Source organism: Narcine bancroftii, chromosome 4, assembly GCF_036971445.1.
Source record: "Narcine bancroftii isolate sNarBan1 chromosome 4, sNarBan1.hap1, whole genome shotgun sequence".
NCBI classification, from domain to species: domain Eukaryota; kingdom Metazoa; phylum Chordata; class Chondrichthyes; order Torpediniformes; family Narcinidae; genus Narcine; species Narcine bancroftii.
Window position 1 is genome coordinate 82,209,179 of NC_091472.1, and position 19,024 is coordinate 82,228,202.

Consider the following 19,024-nt stretch of genomic DNA (forward strand, 5'->3'; position numbering starts at 1 on the left):
AGGGAATGTTTGATAGCTTTCTTATTGCATAACAAAACCAATAGTTGTAGGTATTTTCGCTTCAATTACTGTATGATCAAATCATCTTAATAAACTTTGAAACAAAGCATTTTTGGTTGTACTGATTAATTATCAGAAACAGCAAAATTACACATTAAGCAACTTAACACTATAAAATGCTGTACCTGATAAGGGAGCATTTGATATCAGTCCCCGGAATAATTACTCAAATTGCTTCAATATCATTTCAATCAGGCGGGGAAGAAATATGTCACAACTTGTTCATTTTTCTTTGTATGTGTAAACATCTGGTGGGGTTGTGATTGAGAATAATTTTTACACTACAGTCATAGCATCGGCTGACTTTCCTGTTTAACAGGATGGGCATCGTTTTGATGCCCACGTATTTTAATTCCATGTGTCAAAATTTTGCCTGCATTGTGAGGTTGTCAAATGATCTCGTGCTACATGAACTGATTTTGTATTCTTGCAGTCAAGGTATAACCAACTGAAGAATGGCAGTGCACCACTGAACCCTGTGCAGAGGAAAAGGGTCTTGCCAGCTTGGATGCTGCAAGCTGCACAAGAAGTCCAAAGTACTTCTTCTGTTAATAAACCAGGTAGGAGGACTTTTTACTTAATAGTTTTCCAGATTAAATTGTTCATAATTTCTGTGCAATTGAGTACATATTTGATCTAATTTTTAATGTATTTTTGTGCTGGCACATTAATGATGTAAAATCAATGCCATTAAGAAAAGCAACAGGTTCAAACTTTGTGTAGCTTCTACAATAGCACTTTGATTAAATTGATTCAGAAATTTACCTTTAAGGTTCACACTTCGACAACCCATTGAGATTTAATTGGCTCATCTATAATTTGCCTTCTCAGGTGAGTATAAAAGATCTCTTCATTTTATTAAATGACAAAGTAGTGTGCCCAATTTTCATCCTAATATTTATCTCTAAAGAAATTTCTTTAACCACTGTTGCCCTTTGATGTCTGTGTACAAAAATTAGTGACTGCATTTCCTTCATTATAAATATGTATCTAAGAAGTCCCCAGGTTCTGACAGGATTCTGTACATGATGTCCATATTTGGGGTGTTTATATTCTGGGAAGATCCTAAAATGCCTTCAAATTTTATTGATTGCATTACTTGAAACCTCCAGAGTACATGAAGGATGTTTTTTTTTTAAAATGGTTAAATAATTTACTTCAAAGTTTTTAAATGGAAAAAAAATCTATTGGGTTAAAAGTAGGTTAATAAACTACTTTATATCTATTCAAAATTTCATCCTACAAGTGCAGGATGAGTGTAGAATGGCAGCTCTCGATAGATCAAATGTCCTACCTACATTTATGAATTGTGTCCTTGATAATGTTTAGGCCAAAATTCTCCTGCCTCTGACCCTCCTAGCTCAACTGCAGACATTCATACCAATCTGGAATCCTGCAGAGTACCTTTGGCAGGAGATGAATTTCCAGAGAATAGGGTTAAGTGGGAAAAATAGATCAGCCATGATTGGAATGGCGCAGCAGGCTCAATGGATCAAACAGCTTAATTCTGCTCCTTCATCTTATGGATTTATGGAGAAACATCCCTTAACACATGAACCACTGCTCCTAAATCCAAGACAGTTAACTTCACAATACATCTGAGAATGGATAATAAAGTTGGTCTCTTTTGTACTCCCATCAACAATTCCCTAATGCTTTTATAATTCAATGGCAAATGCTCACTCTAACAAGTTTTAAATTAGGTTTTCAAATTGCAAATTGGAATTGGCTCAGCAGGACAAGATTAGTTAAAACCAGCGTGATCAAATTTCAATCATCAAGACAAAGTCAGGAATGAGAGTTAACATTCAGATGATTTGGTTCTCCACAAATAGCAGCTGTGGTTGGGAATACAAGAATCAATTTGTAAGTTTGCTTTCCAATGGAAGTTAAGAATAGAACTTTATAAATTTAAATATTTTTGGCACAGTTTAATTGTATTTTTCTTTTGCAGACAGAATTTTGAATTTAAATATTCCCATGAAAATTTCTTACAATTGCAATCTAACAATCTGATATGTATGGAGACCTTGTAGGTTGGGTTCTAGAACAGCATCACAAGCAGGAAAGAATAGTAAATTCTCACAGCAAACTTTGATATCGTTATCAGTAGGAAAAGCATCAAAAATGTTATGGCATAGAAATGGTGTTGTTTATCACATTGCTATGTGTATGAAAATTGTTTCCTTCCAAAGAGGAATGCAATTCTGTCCATAATGAGTTCAAATAGTAATGTTCCAGAAATTAATCTTGACATTTCCAGTCATGAAATGCCACATTCATATCCTGATACATGGAAAGTGCAAATTTCTTACAAAGCTCTTTCTCAAGAATTTAAGTGTCTTTTTTCCTGAAGTGCTTCTGCCATTGGAAATTTACAGGACAGCATGCTTAATAGCTCTGCTCTCAGCTTTGGGGCAGGAAGGTTCTCTTTTTCTTTTGGGCAGGTCTTGGGATGACTTCTGTGCATGCTAAGGTGGTGATGAGACCAATATAAAATCTCCAGATTTTGGCACAGATAGGACAGGAGGTGCTTATAGAAGGTGGTGTGCTCCTTCAGTGTTTATGGTGGGCTATCTTGTGCTTCTGACCTGGATCAAGGGTCTCAATACCATCTGCCCCATGTTCCATATCCATGGGTTAGGTACAGGGCTGTTATACTTTGAGAACATCCTTGCATCTTTTTCTTTTCTCACCCAGTAATTTCTTGTCAAGGCACAGCTCAAAATAAAGTGTCTATGTGGGAATCTGACATTGAAATTAGAATATATTTTGCCCATTGGATTCAGCTTGATATAATTAAAGCCTAAACATTAATGTTGACTTGGAAGAGGATACTAATGTTCTTTGCTTATCCTGATAGTAAATTGGGATTTTTTAATGCAGATGGTATTAGTGGTATCCTGCTACTGCCTTGAAGTGCTGACTGTAGGTAGTCTATGTTGCAGAAGCATAAAGAAGGGTTTACTACAGCTTGGTAGATGAAAAACTTTGTGGCAGATTTGAAGTCTTGATTTTTAAATGTTCTATCCTCATATGGCTAAAGAAGGTTGATGAAGTTCATCATAAATATCTATCATGGCTGAGATGTACTTCTGAAGATATGGAAAATAATCCACAATTTTCATGGTCTTGTTCTGGGCATATTTGTGTTGGTGCCTTGTGTTCTACAGTGACAACACATCGTGGAGGATATTTGTTTTGCAGATTATAAGTGAAGGCCCATTCTTTTATAGGTCTTTGAAAGGTCAGTGATGACCTGGAACTCAGCCTCCAGTCATGAGGTCAGCATGAATCTGTGTACTGCACTTCATTTAAATTTGAGGTCACCTTGGTTCTAGAATGACAGCAATGTAGGTTGAATGGTTTTCTTTCTATAACTTTGCACCGCTCCAAGGTGTTAGCATGGTTAGGTTGGTGGTTATAGCAAGGCTATTACTATGCTAGCGACACAACTTCGTATCTGATGCTGCCTGTAAGGAGTTTGTATATTTTCCCTGTGTATACATGGGCTTTCTCCCAGTGCTCCCGTTTCCTCCCACCCTCCAAAAACATAAGGAATTTGTATAAGGCATTGGTGTACTTGGGCAGCACGAGATCATGTGCGTGACAGTAACAGGATCATTTCTGATGCATTTTACATTGTTTTGATTTAACTTTGTAATAGGTTGATGCTCGTGGCGAGATCCATGCTGCAACATTGAAATAATCTGCTGCATATTCCACAACTCCTCTTAAATGCATTGAATGGAGCTAATGAAAATAACACATTATAGTCTTGAAATTATTACAGTTTTGTTGCTTAATGTTTGGAATTAATCATTACTTTATATTGCTTAAGCCAGAAATTACTATTTGCACTGAAACATTATCTGTTCTGGCTCAATTATTAGGGACATTGGAACAAAATTAAGATGTATAGGTTCTTGAGCTTGTGACATCATTCAATTTGAATATAGTTCGTTTCTGTAATTTCTCCATGTACACTCTTTGCCGCATTTCCCTAAATGTCTTTGGTATGTGCCAATGAGCAGATTCTGTAGCATTGATTGCTTTGTGGAAGAGAGTTTCTAACTTCTGCCACCTGTTTAAATAGAAGGGTTTCATAATTCATTCATGAAAAGCCTGGTTCTAATTATTGGATAAAATCCCATGATCTTCATTGAAAAATGGTTTCTCTGTCTATTTCATATTATATCTATCCTGAACTAGATGTGAGAATTTGAAGACTGAAATTTTGAATCTTGCAACTCTTCTCTGTGACAGTATGCTTGCCAATTCAAGCTTAAAACAATCTCCTGGAGGAACTCAACAGATCGAGCAGCATTGCTGGAAGATTTTAAAAAAAATCATAATTTAGGTTTGGAACCCTTCATTAAAATATTGATCCAAAATATTGACCATTCTTTATCTTCTACTGTTACTGCTCAACCTGCTGCGTTCCTCAGGCAGATTTTTTGTTGTTGTTGTTCCATATTCCAACATCTGCAGTCTCTTGTGCACCACCAATTTAAGATGTCTTCTATGCAGAGAAGTTTGTACATTTTAAATACAATGATAATATTTGAGTGTTGGGTAATTGTAAGCAGTTTAAATAGGTAGATTAGAAATAGATTTGTGGTTTTCCAGTCTGGCAGCGTTGTTTTAAATCGAAAATAATATCTAACTCCATTTAACTGAATCTTAATTGACTCATGGTGTAAGTTAGTGTTGCATCCATTCTTAAATGAACTCTTGCTTGTATTTGCAAATTATTTAGAATGATAGATTGCTGATGTTTACGGTCTCTTTCAGATGCTCTTTTGCAATGTAGCAGAGTTTGCTTTTGTTCTGGTAAAGCTAAAAGGTTATTACTGACAAAACTATTAAAATTACATAAATTGAGCCCAGTATTTTGCTTATATAAATGTATGTTTGTAGTTGTGAAATACTTATAGGGTGTTTGAACCTACCATTGTCATGGATCATTGCTCCTATTGTATGATGTGGAAGATTGAAGAAACTGGCAGTGACCCCAGGGACTTCATGGCTTTGTCTTTGGCTTGGTTTCACGGACGAAGATTTATGGAGGGGTATGTCCATGTCTGCTGCAGGCTCGTTAGTGACTGTAATTGCGCTGGGAGGGTCACGTCTCCAGAATGGAGGACCATCGCCTTCCCAAGATCGTGTTCTATGGCGAGCTCTCCACTGGCCACCGAGACAGAGGTGCACCGAAGAAGAGGTACAAGGACTGCCTAAAGAAATCTCTTGGTGCCTACCCCATTGACCCCCGCCAGTGGGCTGATCTCGCCTCCAACCGTGCATCTTGGCGCCTCACAGTTCGGCGGGCAGCAACCTCCTTTGAAGAAGACCGCAGAGCCCACCTCACTGACAAAAAACAAAGGAGGAAAAACCCATCTCCCCACCCTAACCCACCAATTTTCCCTTGCAACCGCTGCAACCGTGCCTGCCTGTCCCGCATCGGACTTGTCAGTCACTAACGAGGCTGCAGCAGACGTGGACTTTTTACCCCCTCCATAAATCTTCGTCCGCGAAGCCAAGCCAAAGAAAAGAAAAATTGTTATATGGTTATGGATAGATTCTAAAAGGTAAAGGAAGAAAGCTTGTGGTTCTTTAACAAAAGAAACAAAATCATCACTAATTATATTGTTTGTATTTGTGTGATGAGTTTGACTGGTGCAGATGAAATTTTTCCATGTATAGTGCAGATACTCTTTACAAACAAAAGGAATTGCAGGCTCTAGATGTGCAGGGATACCTTTAAAAACTGAGTGTCTGTGTGATGTGACATTGATATATTCTACCAATTATAGTGCTGTTTGGATTAGAATTACTTTCAATTACATTTTCTGTTGATAACTCTATTTCTGTTACTTGCAAGCAGAAACACAAAAGAACCTTCAGAAATTACACTGGTGTTAACTTTCTATTGTTAAAACAAGGGAGTAACAGGACTTTGATTTAGTACAAAGGAAATAGAGAACAGGATTCTTTAAGTAGTGCAGCGATGAGAGTTTATTGTCATTACAAAACTACTGATGCAGTGAAAATCTTGCTTGCTGCAGCCAAACAGGTGCATCAGATACATGAACTATAGTAGTACCAATTAAAGTAGCACAATTTGCTAAGACCAAAAAAAAGATAAATACAAAAAAATTAATAAGTAAGTATTCATAGCTGCAATCAGTGCAAGGAAAAAAAAATAGTGCTGTTCAAGTAGTCCAGACTTGAAATGGTAGGCAATGGATTATTCAGATATGGTGGTGAACTCGAGAAGTTCAAATAGATGTATCCTTTAGTTTTCGGCATGAAGTGATGCAAATGTTTCTGAGTGAGTTCCTGAATGGAAGCATTTGAGGTCCTGGTTGAGGGCACAAGGAGAGGGAAAGCTGGTATACAATAAGCAAAAGATTGTTGTTTCCAACAGTAGCTTTTTAATTTATACATTCATGGGATATAGATCTTGCTTGCAACACTGGCATTTTTTGGCCATCACTACCTGTTTTTGAACTTGCTTCTGGAGTCATAGGCAAGAGAGAATAAGGAATAGTAAATTGTCTTCATTAATGGAAATGAGTGAGCCAGATGGATTTTTATGACCATCCAGTAGTTTTGTGATGAATAAAATGCCTTTTTTTCTGATATGATAGGCAGAGATCAATGGGTATATAAAATTATGATGTATTCTTGTGGTAGTCTGTTCTTCCCTCAATCACTATTGGAACTGCTTTTGAAACACATACATGAGGTACACCAAAGTACCACTAGGGGGCTGCAGGTACTGTAGAATAATATCAAAATGGCAATCATAAAAAATTAAAAGGATAAAATTTGGAAAGAAATATTCAATTTTCCAACCTACTATTGCCATAGCATCACTCAGCCTGCCCCAATCTTCTGCCCCAATCTACAAGCAGGATGGGAGACAGAGGGACTGAAAAGGTTAAGGTTAGTGAGGAAGGCAAAGGAAATGTGTGGAAGCAGAGCAGGATGGTGGAGGACAAACATCAAAATAAAGCAGATAATCTTTGTTGTGTTTTAACAATGAAGCCTGATGGGGAAAGTGGATGAGTTTAAGGCATGGATGAGTTCAAAACAATGCGAGATTGTAGCCAAATGGAAACATGGTTGAAAGAGAACCATGATTGACTGCTCAATGTTCTTGGGTACTCTATTTACAGGATTGAAAGGCATATTGGGAAGAGTGGTAGGGTTACAATATTAGACAAGAAGATAAAAGAATAGTTTTTGGAGAGGATATTGTTGGAGATGTATTATGTGAGAGAGTGCAGGTGGAAATTGAGAATGGGAAAGTAGTTTTTTTTAGAAGATATAACACGGTAGCAAGCTTTTCTGGCCCAGAAGCCCATGCCACCAAATATACCAATTAACTTACAAACCTCATAAGTGTTTGGAGAGTAAGAGGAAACTGGAGTACCTGGAGTTAATCCATGCAGACATAGGGAGAATGTACAAACTCCTTATAGACAGTGTCAAATTTGAACCCGGGTCACTGGAGCTGTAATAACATTGTGCTAAAAGTTGTGCTGCCCAAGTTTTAAAAAAATTAAACATACAGCATGGTAACAGGCCATTTCTGCCCATGAGTCTACCACCCAATTTACACCCAATTAACCTCCACCCCCGGTATGTTTCGAACAGTGGGAGGAAACTGGAGCCTTTGGGGAAAACCCACACAAACATGGGGAGAACGTACAAACTCCTTACAGACAGGACAGAACCCCGGTCCTGATTGCTGGCTCTGTAAAGGCATTGCATTAAGTGCTATGCCAACCGTGTCGCCCCAAGAGTTATTGAGATTTAGAGAATGAAATATGTAGAGTAATTGCTGATGGCTATAAAAATAGCTAGGCTGTTATTGTAAGTGATTTTGACTTCAACATTTACTGGGAATGTCAAAGTCTTAGCAGATTAGATGAGGTGAACTTTCAGTGTATCCAAGAAAACTTTCCACAGCAATATGTGGACAGACCTACAAGGGAAGGGGCAATATTGGATCTTTTACTGAGGAATTAAGCTGGTCAGGTAAGTGAGGTATTGGAAGGGGAACAGTTTGGGACCAATGACTAGAATTCTATTTGCTTTAAGATAGTTATCAAAAAGGATAACATTGGTCCTCAAGTTAGAATCCTAAATTTGGACAAGGCCAATTTTTGACGTGATTAATCCATAATTGACTGAAGGCAAATTTGAGAGATTAAAAGTATGTCTGCCAAATGAGAGAGATTAATGATAGGGAAGTTCTAGGATAAATATATTCCCAATTGGGTAAAGGGCAGGATAGCAAGGTAAAGAAACTCTGGTTAACAAGAAATATAGAGTCATACATAAGGAAGAAAAAGGAGGCATGTATCATGTATACAAGTTTGAGGGAATCCCTCGAATAAGGAATGTAGAAGCATGGAGAAGAGAGAAATGGAGGCCTAATAGAGGTTTTTGAGATGGCTTTGGCAAACAGTCTTCAGAGAATCAAAAAGGATTTTGTGAGTATATTTTTAAAAAATGGTCACAGGTGAAAGGCTTGATCCCCTTAACTATCAGGAGGGGTGTCTGTGCAAGGCCAGAGAAGATTGGTAAGATTGTGAATGTGTTTATTGTGGAGCAGGATAAGCAGGACTAACGCTGGATCAGTAGTGAAGAGGTGTTAGCAGTATTGGGCCATATCAGGATGGATAAATCTCCAGGTGCATCCTAGAACATTGCGGGAAGGCAGGAAAGAAATTGTTGGGGTCTTTGCAGACACTTTTAGCTCATTCCTGAGAACAGGAGAACTGACAGATGGAAAATGAGGTGTTTTTGTTTAAAAAGGGCTGTAAGTAATTCCAGACCCATTAGTCTGATTTTGGTGGTAGGGAAACACCTGTAGTGGAATCTGAGAGATAGAATCTATCAACATTTGGATGGCCGGGGAATAATTTGAGAAGAGCCAGCATGGATTTGTGTGTGGGAAATTGTGTCTCATGAACTTTTTTTAAATTTTTTAAAATTTTTTATTTTTCACACCATAAATCACATTAGCCATGATATACATTTTTTCTTTTTCACACATATACAGTGACTTTTTCTCCCCCCCCTCCCTCCTCCCAGGCCACCCCCCCACCCCCCCCCCTCATCCATTTTAGGTATACAATCTAGGTTGCATTAAACCAGTCAGACAATGTTGTCATTCAACAAAAATACACCAGAAATTAACTTGATGGGTCTGATAAAGAGAGTAGATGAGGGGAAGGCAGTTAATGTTAATTATGTGGATCTTGGTAAAGTGTTTGATAAGGCCTCACGTGGTAGGTAGGTGTGGAAGATCAGGGAATATGGAAATGGTGATGATTGTGTTATGACTTGAACTTCTAAATAGCATGTAACTGATGTATTGTATTAATGTGATTGCTTGTAATCACTGAATAAACCACCATTGTTAAAGAGGAAAAAGGGCACATGGAATAGGAGGCTAACTAGCCAAATGGATAATGTCTCGGTAAAAGAGAGAGAGAGCGAAAGTGGTTGTAGAGGCAGGATCTTAATGTTCGGTACTAGGTCCCCTACTTTTTGTAATGTAAATAAAAGATTTGGAAAGGTGTTTGTAGCAATGTACATTTGTTGATGACATGAAAATGTATTACAGTGAACAGTGAAGCTTGCTTAGGTGTGTAACTGATCTAGACTGGATAGGGAGCTGGTGAAAGAATGGCAGATGCATTTCAACTATGAGGTGCTGCATTTGGGTAAATTGAACCAGGATAGGACTCACTCTGTTAACACTCTATTGGGCACTGCTTTTATGGAGCAATGGCATTGAGAGGTGCCGGTACAAAGCTCTTTAAAAATGGCAGCTGAGGCAGACAGAGTAATGAAGAGAGTCTTTGATTTGCTTGTCTTCATTGGTGAGGGCATTGAATATGGTGTTAGGACATCATGTTGAAGTTATACAAGATACTGATGAGGCTACACTTGGAATATTGTGTGTAGTTCTGGTTGCCTAGCTGCATAAAGTTGGAAAGAGTACAGAGAGGTTTAAAAGGCTGATTACAGGATTAGATAAGTTGAGTTGACACGAGAAGCTGTGGAAAAAAAATAGGCCTGCTTTCCTCAGAGCATAGGATATTGAGAGGGAATCTTATTGAGGTATATAAAATCATGAAAGACATAGATATGGTGAATAGTGGCAGACTCCTTTCCTAGAATGGGAGAATCTAAGATGAGAGAGGGGATAACTATGAGGAGTGGGATTTTGAGAGGACAACTCTTCACTCAGTGTGAGGTGGCCATATGGAACAAGCTGTCAGACAAAGTGATAGTAACTGGTATGTTCTTTACAGATGGGATGGGATTGGAGGTGTAATGTCTTAATGTAGGTTGAAGTTTTTACGAGCCCAGAGGACCCCAAAGCCCAGTAGCAATAGATATTCACCAAGACAAATGGTTACTTAAACAAAAGTTGCTTTTAATTTTCTTTAAACATGAAAATAGGATCACACTTTAACTTATCACTATTAACTTAACTAACCTAACTTAACCCCTTTCTAATTCTAAGCGCATGAGTATGTAATGTGTATATAAGTTCAGAAAAGTTCTTTGATTCGTAGTCCAATCTCACTTCTCATTCCTCCAAGTTCACTGGTTGCAAGCAATTCTTATACTGTGCACAGAATTTAACATTTATGAATTTCACCAGGCTTTGGTGTTTGAAAGATAAATGGTTACCGTTCAGGAAGGTTCTTGCCTGTTTTCAGAGAGAGATTTGTTGTTCCTGGACACAAACTGATCTCTGCTAATCCGCTACGTCAGTGTCTTGCCGAAGAAACTTGTCCCATCAGGGTTCTCTAGATGATAACCTCTTTCTTTCAGGTCACCACAGAGTTCCTTTTTGTTTCTTTTATTTCAAGTGAAGCATTAGGCAGCCAATCCTCTCCTCTTGTATGGACCACAAGGGCTTTGACCAGGCTGAACTAAGCACTCGCAACCCATCTTCAAAATGGGGTTTTTCCACAATCTTGCCAGCTTGTCCTGTTCCAGTCCCAGCTGCTGCTGCTACTGAACTGTAAAACTGCAGAACTGAATTTTCTCTCTTTTTCATTCACTCAGAGAAATGCCTGTTTTACTCTCTCTGCTTGCAAAACCACATGACCCTCTTAGAACAGCAAGTAGTATCCAGACAGACTTCAGCTCCGAACCTAATCCTCCGAGCTATTTCATCTGTTGGTTTTCAAAGCAGCAATCCATTAATGAAGTCTTTTGGGCACTCTTCAAAGGTTTTGTAAAGGCTCTTGGAGCCGGCTTGTCTGGCTTGAGCAGAGCTCCAGTATTTTAAATGGGATTGTTTTGAGGTGTTTGTATGTGACCTACACTAAAGAAACCTGCCAAACTTTATCTCCTGAAATCATATCTATATACAATATAAAACACAACATATTCCATCACACTTTCCCCCTACAATGGAATTTTAACTTGAGTTAAAATTCATTTATAACTAAACTGACTTTAAAATCACTAAAGAGATAACAATACACATAAATAACAATGTAATTCAATGTTCTATACATAAATTTTAACATCTTCACAAACAATCTGCTATCACATTATTTGTACCTCTGATATGATTAATTTGCAGATTATATTCTTGCAATATTAAACTCCATTTTAACAATCTTCTGTTTTTATTCTTCATTTTACTCAAAAACACCAGAGGATTTTGGACAGTAAATATCACAGTTGTTTCATGAGAGGTACTGAGATATACATCAAAATTCTGCAGAGCAAATATTATAAACAACAGTTCCTTCTCAATAGTGGAATATTTACTTGATGAACATTGAATTTTTTTGAAAAGTAAGCAACTGGATTGTCAATTTCATTATGTTTTTGTATAAAACTGCACCAGCAGCCCCCTCACTGGCATCCACTGCTAAAGAAAATGGTCTGTTAAAATCAGGAGATTTTAAAATAGAGTAATGGGATAGCATCTCCTTTAAATTTTCCAAAGCTGTCTGACAAATTTTAGTCACACAAATTTCTCCCCTTCAAAAGATTGGTTCAAGGAAGAGCAAACTCATCAAAATTTCCTATAATATCCTGCCATTCCTAAAAACCTCTCACTGCATTCTTACCATTGGGAATGGGAAATTCAGAAATTGCATTCACCTTACCTTGAATAGGTGCAACTTTGCCTTGACCAACTACATGCACATTGACTTTTTGCTAAATTAACAGTTAAGTTTGCTTTGGATAATCTTACAAACAATTTGTCGAATTCCCTTAGATTTTCTTCCCGTGTGTCACTTTTAGTGACCAAGTCATCAATATAAGCATCTGTATGTGTAAACCCTTGGATGACCAAATTAATCATCATTTGGAATGTTGCAGGGGCATTTTTCATACTTGTATCAACCGGATGGAGTTACAAAAGCCAAAATATTCTTCCCTCTCTCAGTTAGAGGCACATACTAGTAACCCTTCAACAAATCCAACTTAGTAAGAAATTTAGCTTTCTAAATTTTATCAATGCAATCATCTATTCTCAGAATGGGATAAGCATCTGTTTTAGTTACTGAATTAACCTTTCTGTAATCTGAACAGAACCTAACAATTCCATCTGGTTTAGGTACCAGAACACAAGGAGAACTCTAATCTGAGTTTGAAGGTCTAATAATATTTTTCAACATATATTCCACCTCTTGATCCATAATTTTACTCTTCTGAATGTTTATTCTATATGGGTATAGTTTTATGGGACTTGCTTCTCCCACACCCACATCATGATAAATCTCTGATGTCCTTTTTGGCACATCAGGAAACAAATGTGTATATTTCAAAATTAATTCTTTCAACTGCATCTGTTCTTGTGACTTAAGATGGCCCAACCTTTCCTCCAGTCTTTCCAAAAATGTTGAGTTAGACAGGTGCACAGGATCCATGGTTTCTTTAAGGTTACCTTCACAAGATTCTGTTTCCATAATCTTCCTCAACCTTGTCAACAACTAACACCTCTGATACAGATTGTTCTCCACTAACTTTATCCTCTAAATAAGGTTTCATTAACAATTCACCCTTCAAGACATATCCACAAGCCATTTCTTTAATCTTCTGTTCACTTACTGCTTTGTTCCTTCAGTCAATAAGATCTGTATCTCTCCACTGCTGCTGAATTAACTCTTTCCTTGACAAAGAGAAATCCTGACTCTCACAATTAACCTGCTCTTTAAAAAAACTATTTCCGAAGCACTGGGCAAGTCTCTATCCACTGCTCTCATCATTTTCTTAGAGAAAGACCTTGTTACAGCTCATGCAGAATATATCTCACAATCCTCTTCAACCTCATCTTTACTAGGCTGATTTATTAATCTCAATACTGACCTAATTTTATCCTCCGCCAAATCATTCTCGAATAAAAATGAAACTCCCTGCAGAGGTAACTTTGAAATTACTTCTACTACAACAGGTCCTTTAACTAATTCTGAATTCAGCACTATGTTGTGAAGAGATATTGCCACTACTTCACCTCCAACACCTTTAATCAAACTCGTCTTCCCGTGTCAGTCTTTTGATCAAGAATTAAAACATTTCCAACAACAGTGACTGAGCAGCCCCAGTATCTCCTAGAATTTTAACTGGAACCTGTGATTCTCCCTCCTTTACTGAAACCAAGCCCTCTGACACAAAAGGTTTGAAAACATCCATAACACCCTTACCAGGTTTGGAATATCTGCTCTCCTTAAATTCAATTGTCTGAATACATGCTTCTGGTAAAAACCTTTTCTTGTCTCTTTTTCAACCCCAGACAATTCGCAATAACATGGCCAGATTTCTTACAAAAGTGACATACTAATCCAAAAGTTCAGCCCTTTCCCACCTTGCCTTCATCCTTTCTCTTAATATTCTCCCCAGACTTAATTTCAGGTTTACTCGTCTGTTCCACATTAACCCTCTGAACAGGCTCACTAATCTGTTCCACATTAATTCTCTGAAAATGCTTACAATTCTGAATTTTTTTTTGTGAATCAGGGAAAATTCATCCACTAATCTTGCCGTTTTCTGTCACAACCCCACGTCTCCCTCATCCAGGTATAATTTAATCTCATTTGGAACACACCTTTTAATTTCCTCAATTAATATCAATTCTCTCAATCTGTCATAATCATTATCTATTCCTTTTGAGGTGCACCAATGGTCAAAATGTACAGATTTTCCCAGAGCAAAATCCATACAAGATGGATTCCATGTTTTAACCATACTCCTAAAATATTGTCCATATGCTTCTGGAACCAACTCACAAGGTTTCAATACTGTTTGTTTAACAGTATCATAATTTGCCACTTGCTACAGTATGCAATTTGTGCTTTTTCCTTCAACACACTTTGGAGCAGAAGAGGCCATTTTTCTTTTGGCCATCTTGAGCTCTCAGCAACCTATTCAAAATTCTGAAAATATGTATCTATATCTCCCTCATCAAAATGAGGAACTAAATTTACCTCTCTACTAGCCACAAACCTCTCCCCAGGAGTTGCAACCTCCATCTCAATTTTTAACTTCTCTAATTGAAACCGTCTGTCCCTTTCAATTTCCTCCCTCCATTTTTCAGCCACCTCTAACTCATATATCCTGTTTTACAACATCCTCTCTTTGTTTTTCCAGCTTTTTCTGCCTAATATTGTTGTATCTGCAACTCAGTTCCGTTTCTCTCTTTATTCTAACACCCTGTTTCTCTCTTTCCTCTTCCACCCTCAGTTTCTCCAACTCCAATTGCAATTCAACAGATCTATCCTCTGGAAAATTATCTGTCTTTCTCAACAAATTTTCCCTCACCTATACAATATTTCACTATAATCCTCTGTATTTGTGTTTTTTTTTTCATCCAATGCTTGACTTCAGTCAGGTTTAGTGCCTTAGAAATAACCATCAGTTCCTCTTTTCTCTTGCTCTGCAGCTATTGGTTATGATAAAAATGTACTAACATCCAATTACCACACACACAAGCTTTACATTAGCTTGAAAAAAAAAACAATTAAATAATAAATTATAAAAACTCTGAAAGTTTAAGATCCCAAAATTCCAATTTTCAATCTGAAAGGATGAGCCCCCAAAATGTTACGAGCCCAGAGGACCCCAAAGCCCAGTAGCAATAGATATTCACCAAGACAAATGGTTACTTAAACAAAAGTTGCTTTTACTTTTCTTTAAACATGAAAATAGGGTCACACTTTAATTTATCACTATTAACTTAACTAACCTAACTTAGCCCCCTTCTAATTCTAAGCGCACATGTATGTAATGTGTATATAAATTCAGAAAAGTTCTTTGATTCGTAGTCCAATCTCACTTCTCATTCCTCCAAGTTCACTGGTTGCAGGCAATTCTTATACTGTGCACAGAATTTAACATTTATGAATTTCACCAGGCTTTGGTGTTTGAAAGGTAAATGGTTACTGCTCAGGAAGTTCTTGCTTGTTTTCAGAGAGAGATTTGTTGTTCCTGGACACAAACTGATCTCTGCTAATCCGCTACGTCAGTGTCCTGCCGAAGAAACTTGTCCCATCAGGGTTCTCCAGATGATAACCTCTTTCTTTCAGGTCACCACAGAGTTCCTTTTTGTTTCTTTTATTTCAAGTGAAGCATTAGGTAGCCAATCCTCTCCTCTTGTATGGACCACAAGGGCTTTGACCAGGTTGAACTAAGCACTCACAACCCGTCTTCAAAATGGGGTTTTTCCACAATCTTGCCAGCTTGTCCTGTTCCAGTCCCAGCTGCTGCTGCTGCTGAACTGTAAAACTGCAGAACTGAATTTTCTCTCTCATTTTCATTCACTCAGAGAAAAGCCTGTCTTACTCTCTCTGCTTGCAAAATCACATGATCCTCTTGGAATAGCAAGCAGCACTCAAGCAGACTTCGGCTCTGAATCTAATCCTCCGAGCTATTTCATCTGTTGGTTTTCAAAACAACAATCTATTAGTGAAGTCTTGGAACCGGCTTGTTTGATTTGAGCTGAGCTCCAGTATTTTAAATCAGATCTGTTTTGAAGTGTTTGTATGTGACCTACACTTAAAATAAAAACCTGCCACACTTTATCTCTCAAAATCATATTGACGTACAATATAAAACACAGCATATTCTGTCACAAGGTCTAAAACTGGAAGCCCTGTTGTTGGCATGAAACAGGCTGGGCCTTTCTGTACTGTAGGATTCTATGATTGTACAGCCAGACCTATTTACCACTTGCTCTCCCAAACGTAGTTCTTTCTATCGTGACTCCATCTTACCTCTCCTCATGCCTTGACATCTGTGACACTTCAAATTTCCTTGGTCATTTCGATAGAGTATGATCTGTGGTTCCAAATGATTCATCTTGACCATAGACTTTCACTCCCATTTCTGGAGGGTGTGAAGGACCTCTGCTTCTTCATTGAATAGAGGCAAAACCAGTTTCCTGCCACCATCACACACACACTCGTTGGGCTGAAATTATCCCAATGTTAAAAAACTTCTCCTTCAACTCCACATTCTATCAATGAAAGGATTAGCGTAGGGCACTTGCTGATCCCCATTTGTATATACCTTTTAGTGAGATGTGGGAACCTCTGTTTTCAGTCTTGTGCAGCCTACTTTTAACTTTTCCAGTCCACTGATAATTACATGGATGCTATTTGCACTCTTGCAGAACTGAAAGTTAAACATTTCTGCCAATTTCCACCCTGTGCTCACCTTCAGATGGATTCTCCATCTTTATCTGGGATAGACTAGCTACAAATATCCATTACAAGACCTGAAACTCCACAATCATCTGGACATTACGTCTTCCCTCCTGTAAAGATTCAATTCTATTCTCTTTCTGTGTCTCTGTTGTACTTGGTCTAATGAAGGGATATTTCATATAGCTGCTTCTAGAATGTCTTCTTTGTGAACTGTGGCTTTTTCTCTACCATAGTACATTTTGTCAGTTTCCCACAACTCCCTTCCTGCCCGTTTTTGAACAGAGCAAGAAAAGTTTTCTGGTACAAATCTACCAACCCCTTAGCCTTTGCATTTTACAGATTCTTCACATTTTATGTCAGCACCAATGAGGCCACTGGCAGACACACATTTCTCTCCCCTTCCCTTTTAGCACCTTGCAGGGATTGCTCCCTTACAACTCTGCTCTTTTATCACAACAACCAGCCTTCTTATGCCATTTTCATGTAACTTTTTAACTCTTCCCACATCCATGGAATAAAATGCTTCTTCCAGATGAAATAATGATTCATTTGTATTTACATTCTGCATTCACTGTTTAAAATATGATCTCACTCCACTGGAGAAACCAAAAACTGATTGGATGTTCTCTTCCAGGAGCATCTGTGCTCAGTCTAAAAAGTGACTGAGCTTCTGGTTTCTTGGCACTTTAATTCACCATTCCACTCTCACCTTTCTGCATGTGGCCTCTGTCCTGGGTAAACGTACCTCTCACTTTGTTAGTTTTAGATTGGTCACAGTGTTTGAGCTACCAAAAGAAAATAGACACACACACCGAGAGCAGTTCAGTTTATACAAATGTTTATTACAAATTCAAAAGCTGATTTCAAACTACAATATGCAAGCCCTTCCCAATGATACATATCAACGCCTGGACAGGTCCCAACTACCGAAGCGAGGCAACGACAGCACACTTGTAGTAGGTCGTCGGGGCGCCGGTAGCAGCTTCTCCACCTCCCCCGACCGGGACGTTGGCTGGACTCTAGAAGTTCTTCTTGCTGAGAGATGTTGCCACCTCTCGGAGAGTCTCAAACTTCAGCAGCGGGACCATGGCTTATATTATCCAAAAACTGCTTACCCAAGCACCTATTCCCAGCACAGTAAGTTAGATAAGCGAGCAAGCTAGCATGCCTAGGCTTCTATCGAATAACGTAATTTTCAGCTTATCACTTTGAATACAATGATTTATTTTGCATCAAGGCTAGGCTTCTGACAGTCTGTGACCAAAACAATCGGGAAGATTAAATTTTCTTGGCACACAGATGTCCTTTTGTCAGATAACTGCATCTCTGGCCCCTCGGTGGAATTTAGCTTGTGTCTGCTGATTCTAAATCTAAATCCAGAAGCAAAGGCTGCAAAAGTAAAAAAAACATGGTTTAAATCTTCCATTACAGCCTCCTGTAATATTACAAAATACCTGACCCATACTTTTTCTTCCATCTAAGCATGCTGGACTATTGCATTTTAACTCTTCCATCCTGTCTATATCAGAATTGGCCATTTCTGCCTGTCACCATGTTTGTTTTCTTATTTATGTAGTCTGACATGCTGAGCACATCCCACAGCTTCACCATTACAACACATTTATATTGATTTTAAAAAAAAAGTTGGTAATTGCTTCATCCAGTTATTTGACCTCACCTGATCAGAGAGATTCATAAAAACATAAGAAATAGGAGCAGGAGTAGGCCATCCATCCAATGTGATCATGGCTGATCTGATGATAGGCTTTTCCCATCATCCTTAATTCCCTTATTATGTGAAAATCTATCCAACCTTGTCTTAAATATATTTACTGAGGTCACCTCCACTGGTTCAAAGGGCATGGAATACCACAGATTCACCACCTTCTGGGAAAAAGCAGTTCCACCTCATCTCTGTCCTAAATTTATTATCCTGAATCTTGAGGCTATGTCCCCTAGTTTTGGTCTCCCATAACAATAGAAACAATTTACCTACCTCTATCTTATCTATGCCTTTCATAATTTTTTATATATTTATAATACCCTCTCATTCTTCTAAATTACAGTAAATACAGTCCCAGACGACTCATTCTCTCTTCATTGGCCAACCCCATCATCCCTCGAATGAACCTGGTGAATTTTCTCTGCAATGCCTCCAAAGCCAATACATCCTTCCACAAGTAACGAGACCAGAACTGCATATAGTTCTCCAGATGCAGTCTCAACTTGTACAGTTGCAGCATAACCTCCTTGCAATTAAA

The 19,024-nt window shown here is 38.1% G+C and overlaps 1 protein-coding gene across 3 annotated transcripts in view; it reads left to right on the forward strand.

Moving 5' to 3' along the window:
* The window catches only part of aplf (aprataxin and PNKP like factor), a 146,776-nt gene that overhangs the window by 28,670 nt on the left and 99,082 nt on the right, over positions 1 to 19,024 (forward strand). For all 3 annotated transcript variants that reach the window (XR_011355850.1, XM_069931779.1, XM_069931780.1), the window contains exon 5: positions 494 to 620. Coding sequence is in view for 2 of the 3 variants with exons in the window: in XM_069931779.1 (XP_069787880.1) it covers positions 494 to 620 (127 nt within the window). In the remaining variant the exon portion in view is untranslated. The remainder of the gene's footprint in view (positions 1 to 493; positions 621 to 19,024) is intronic.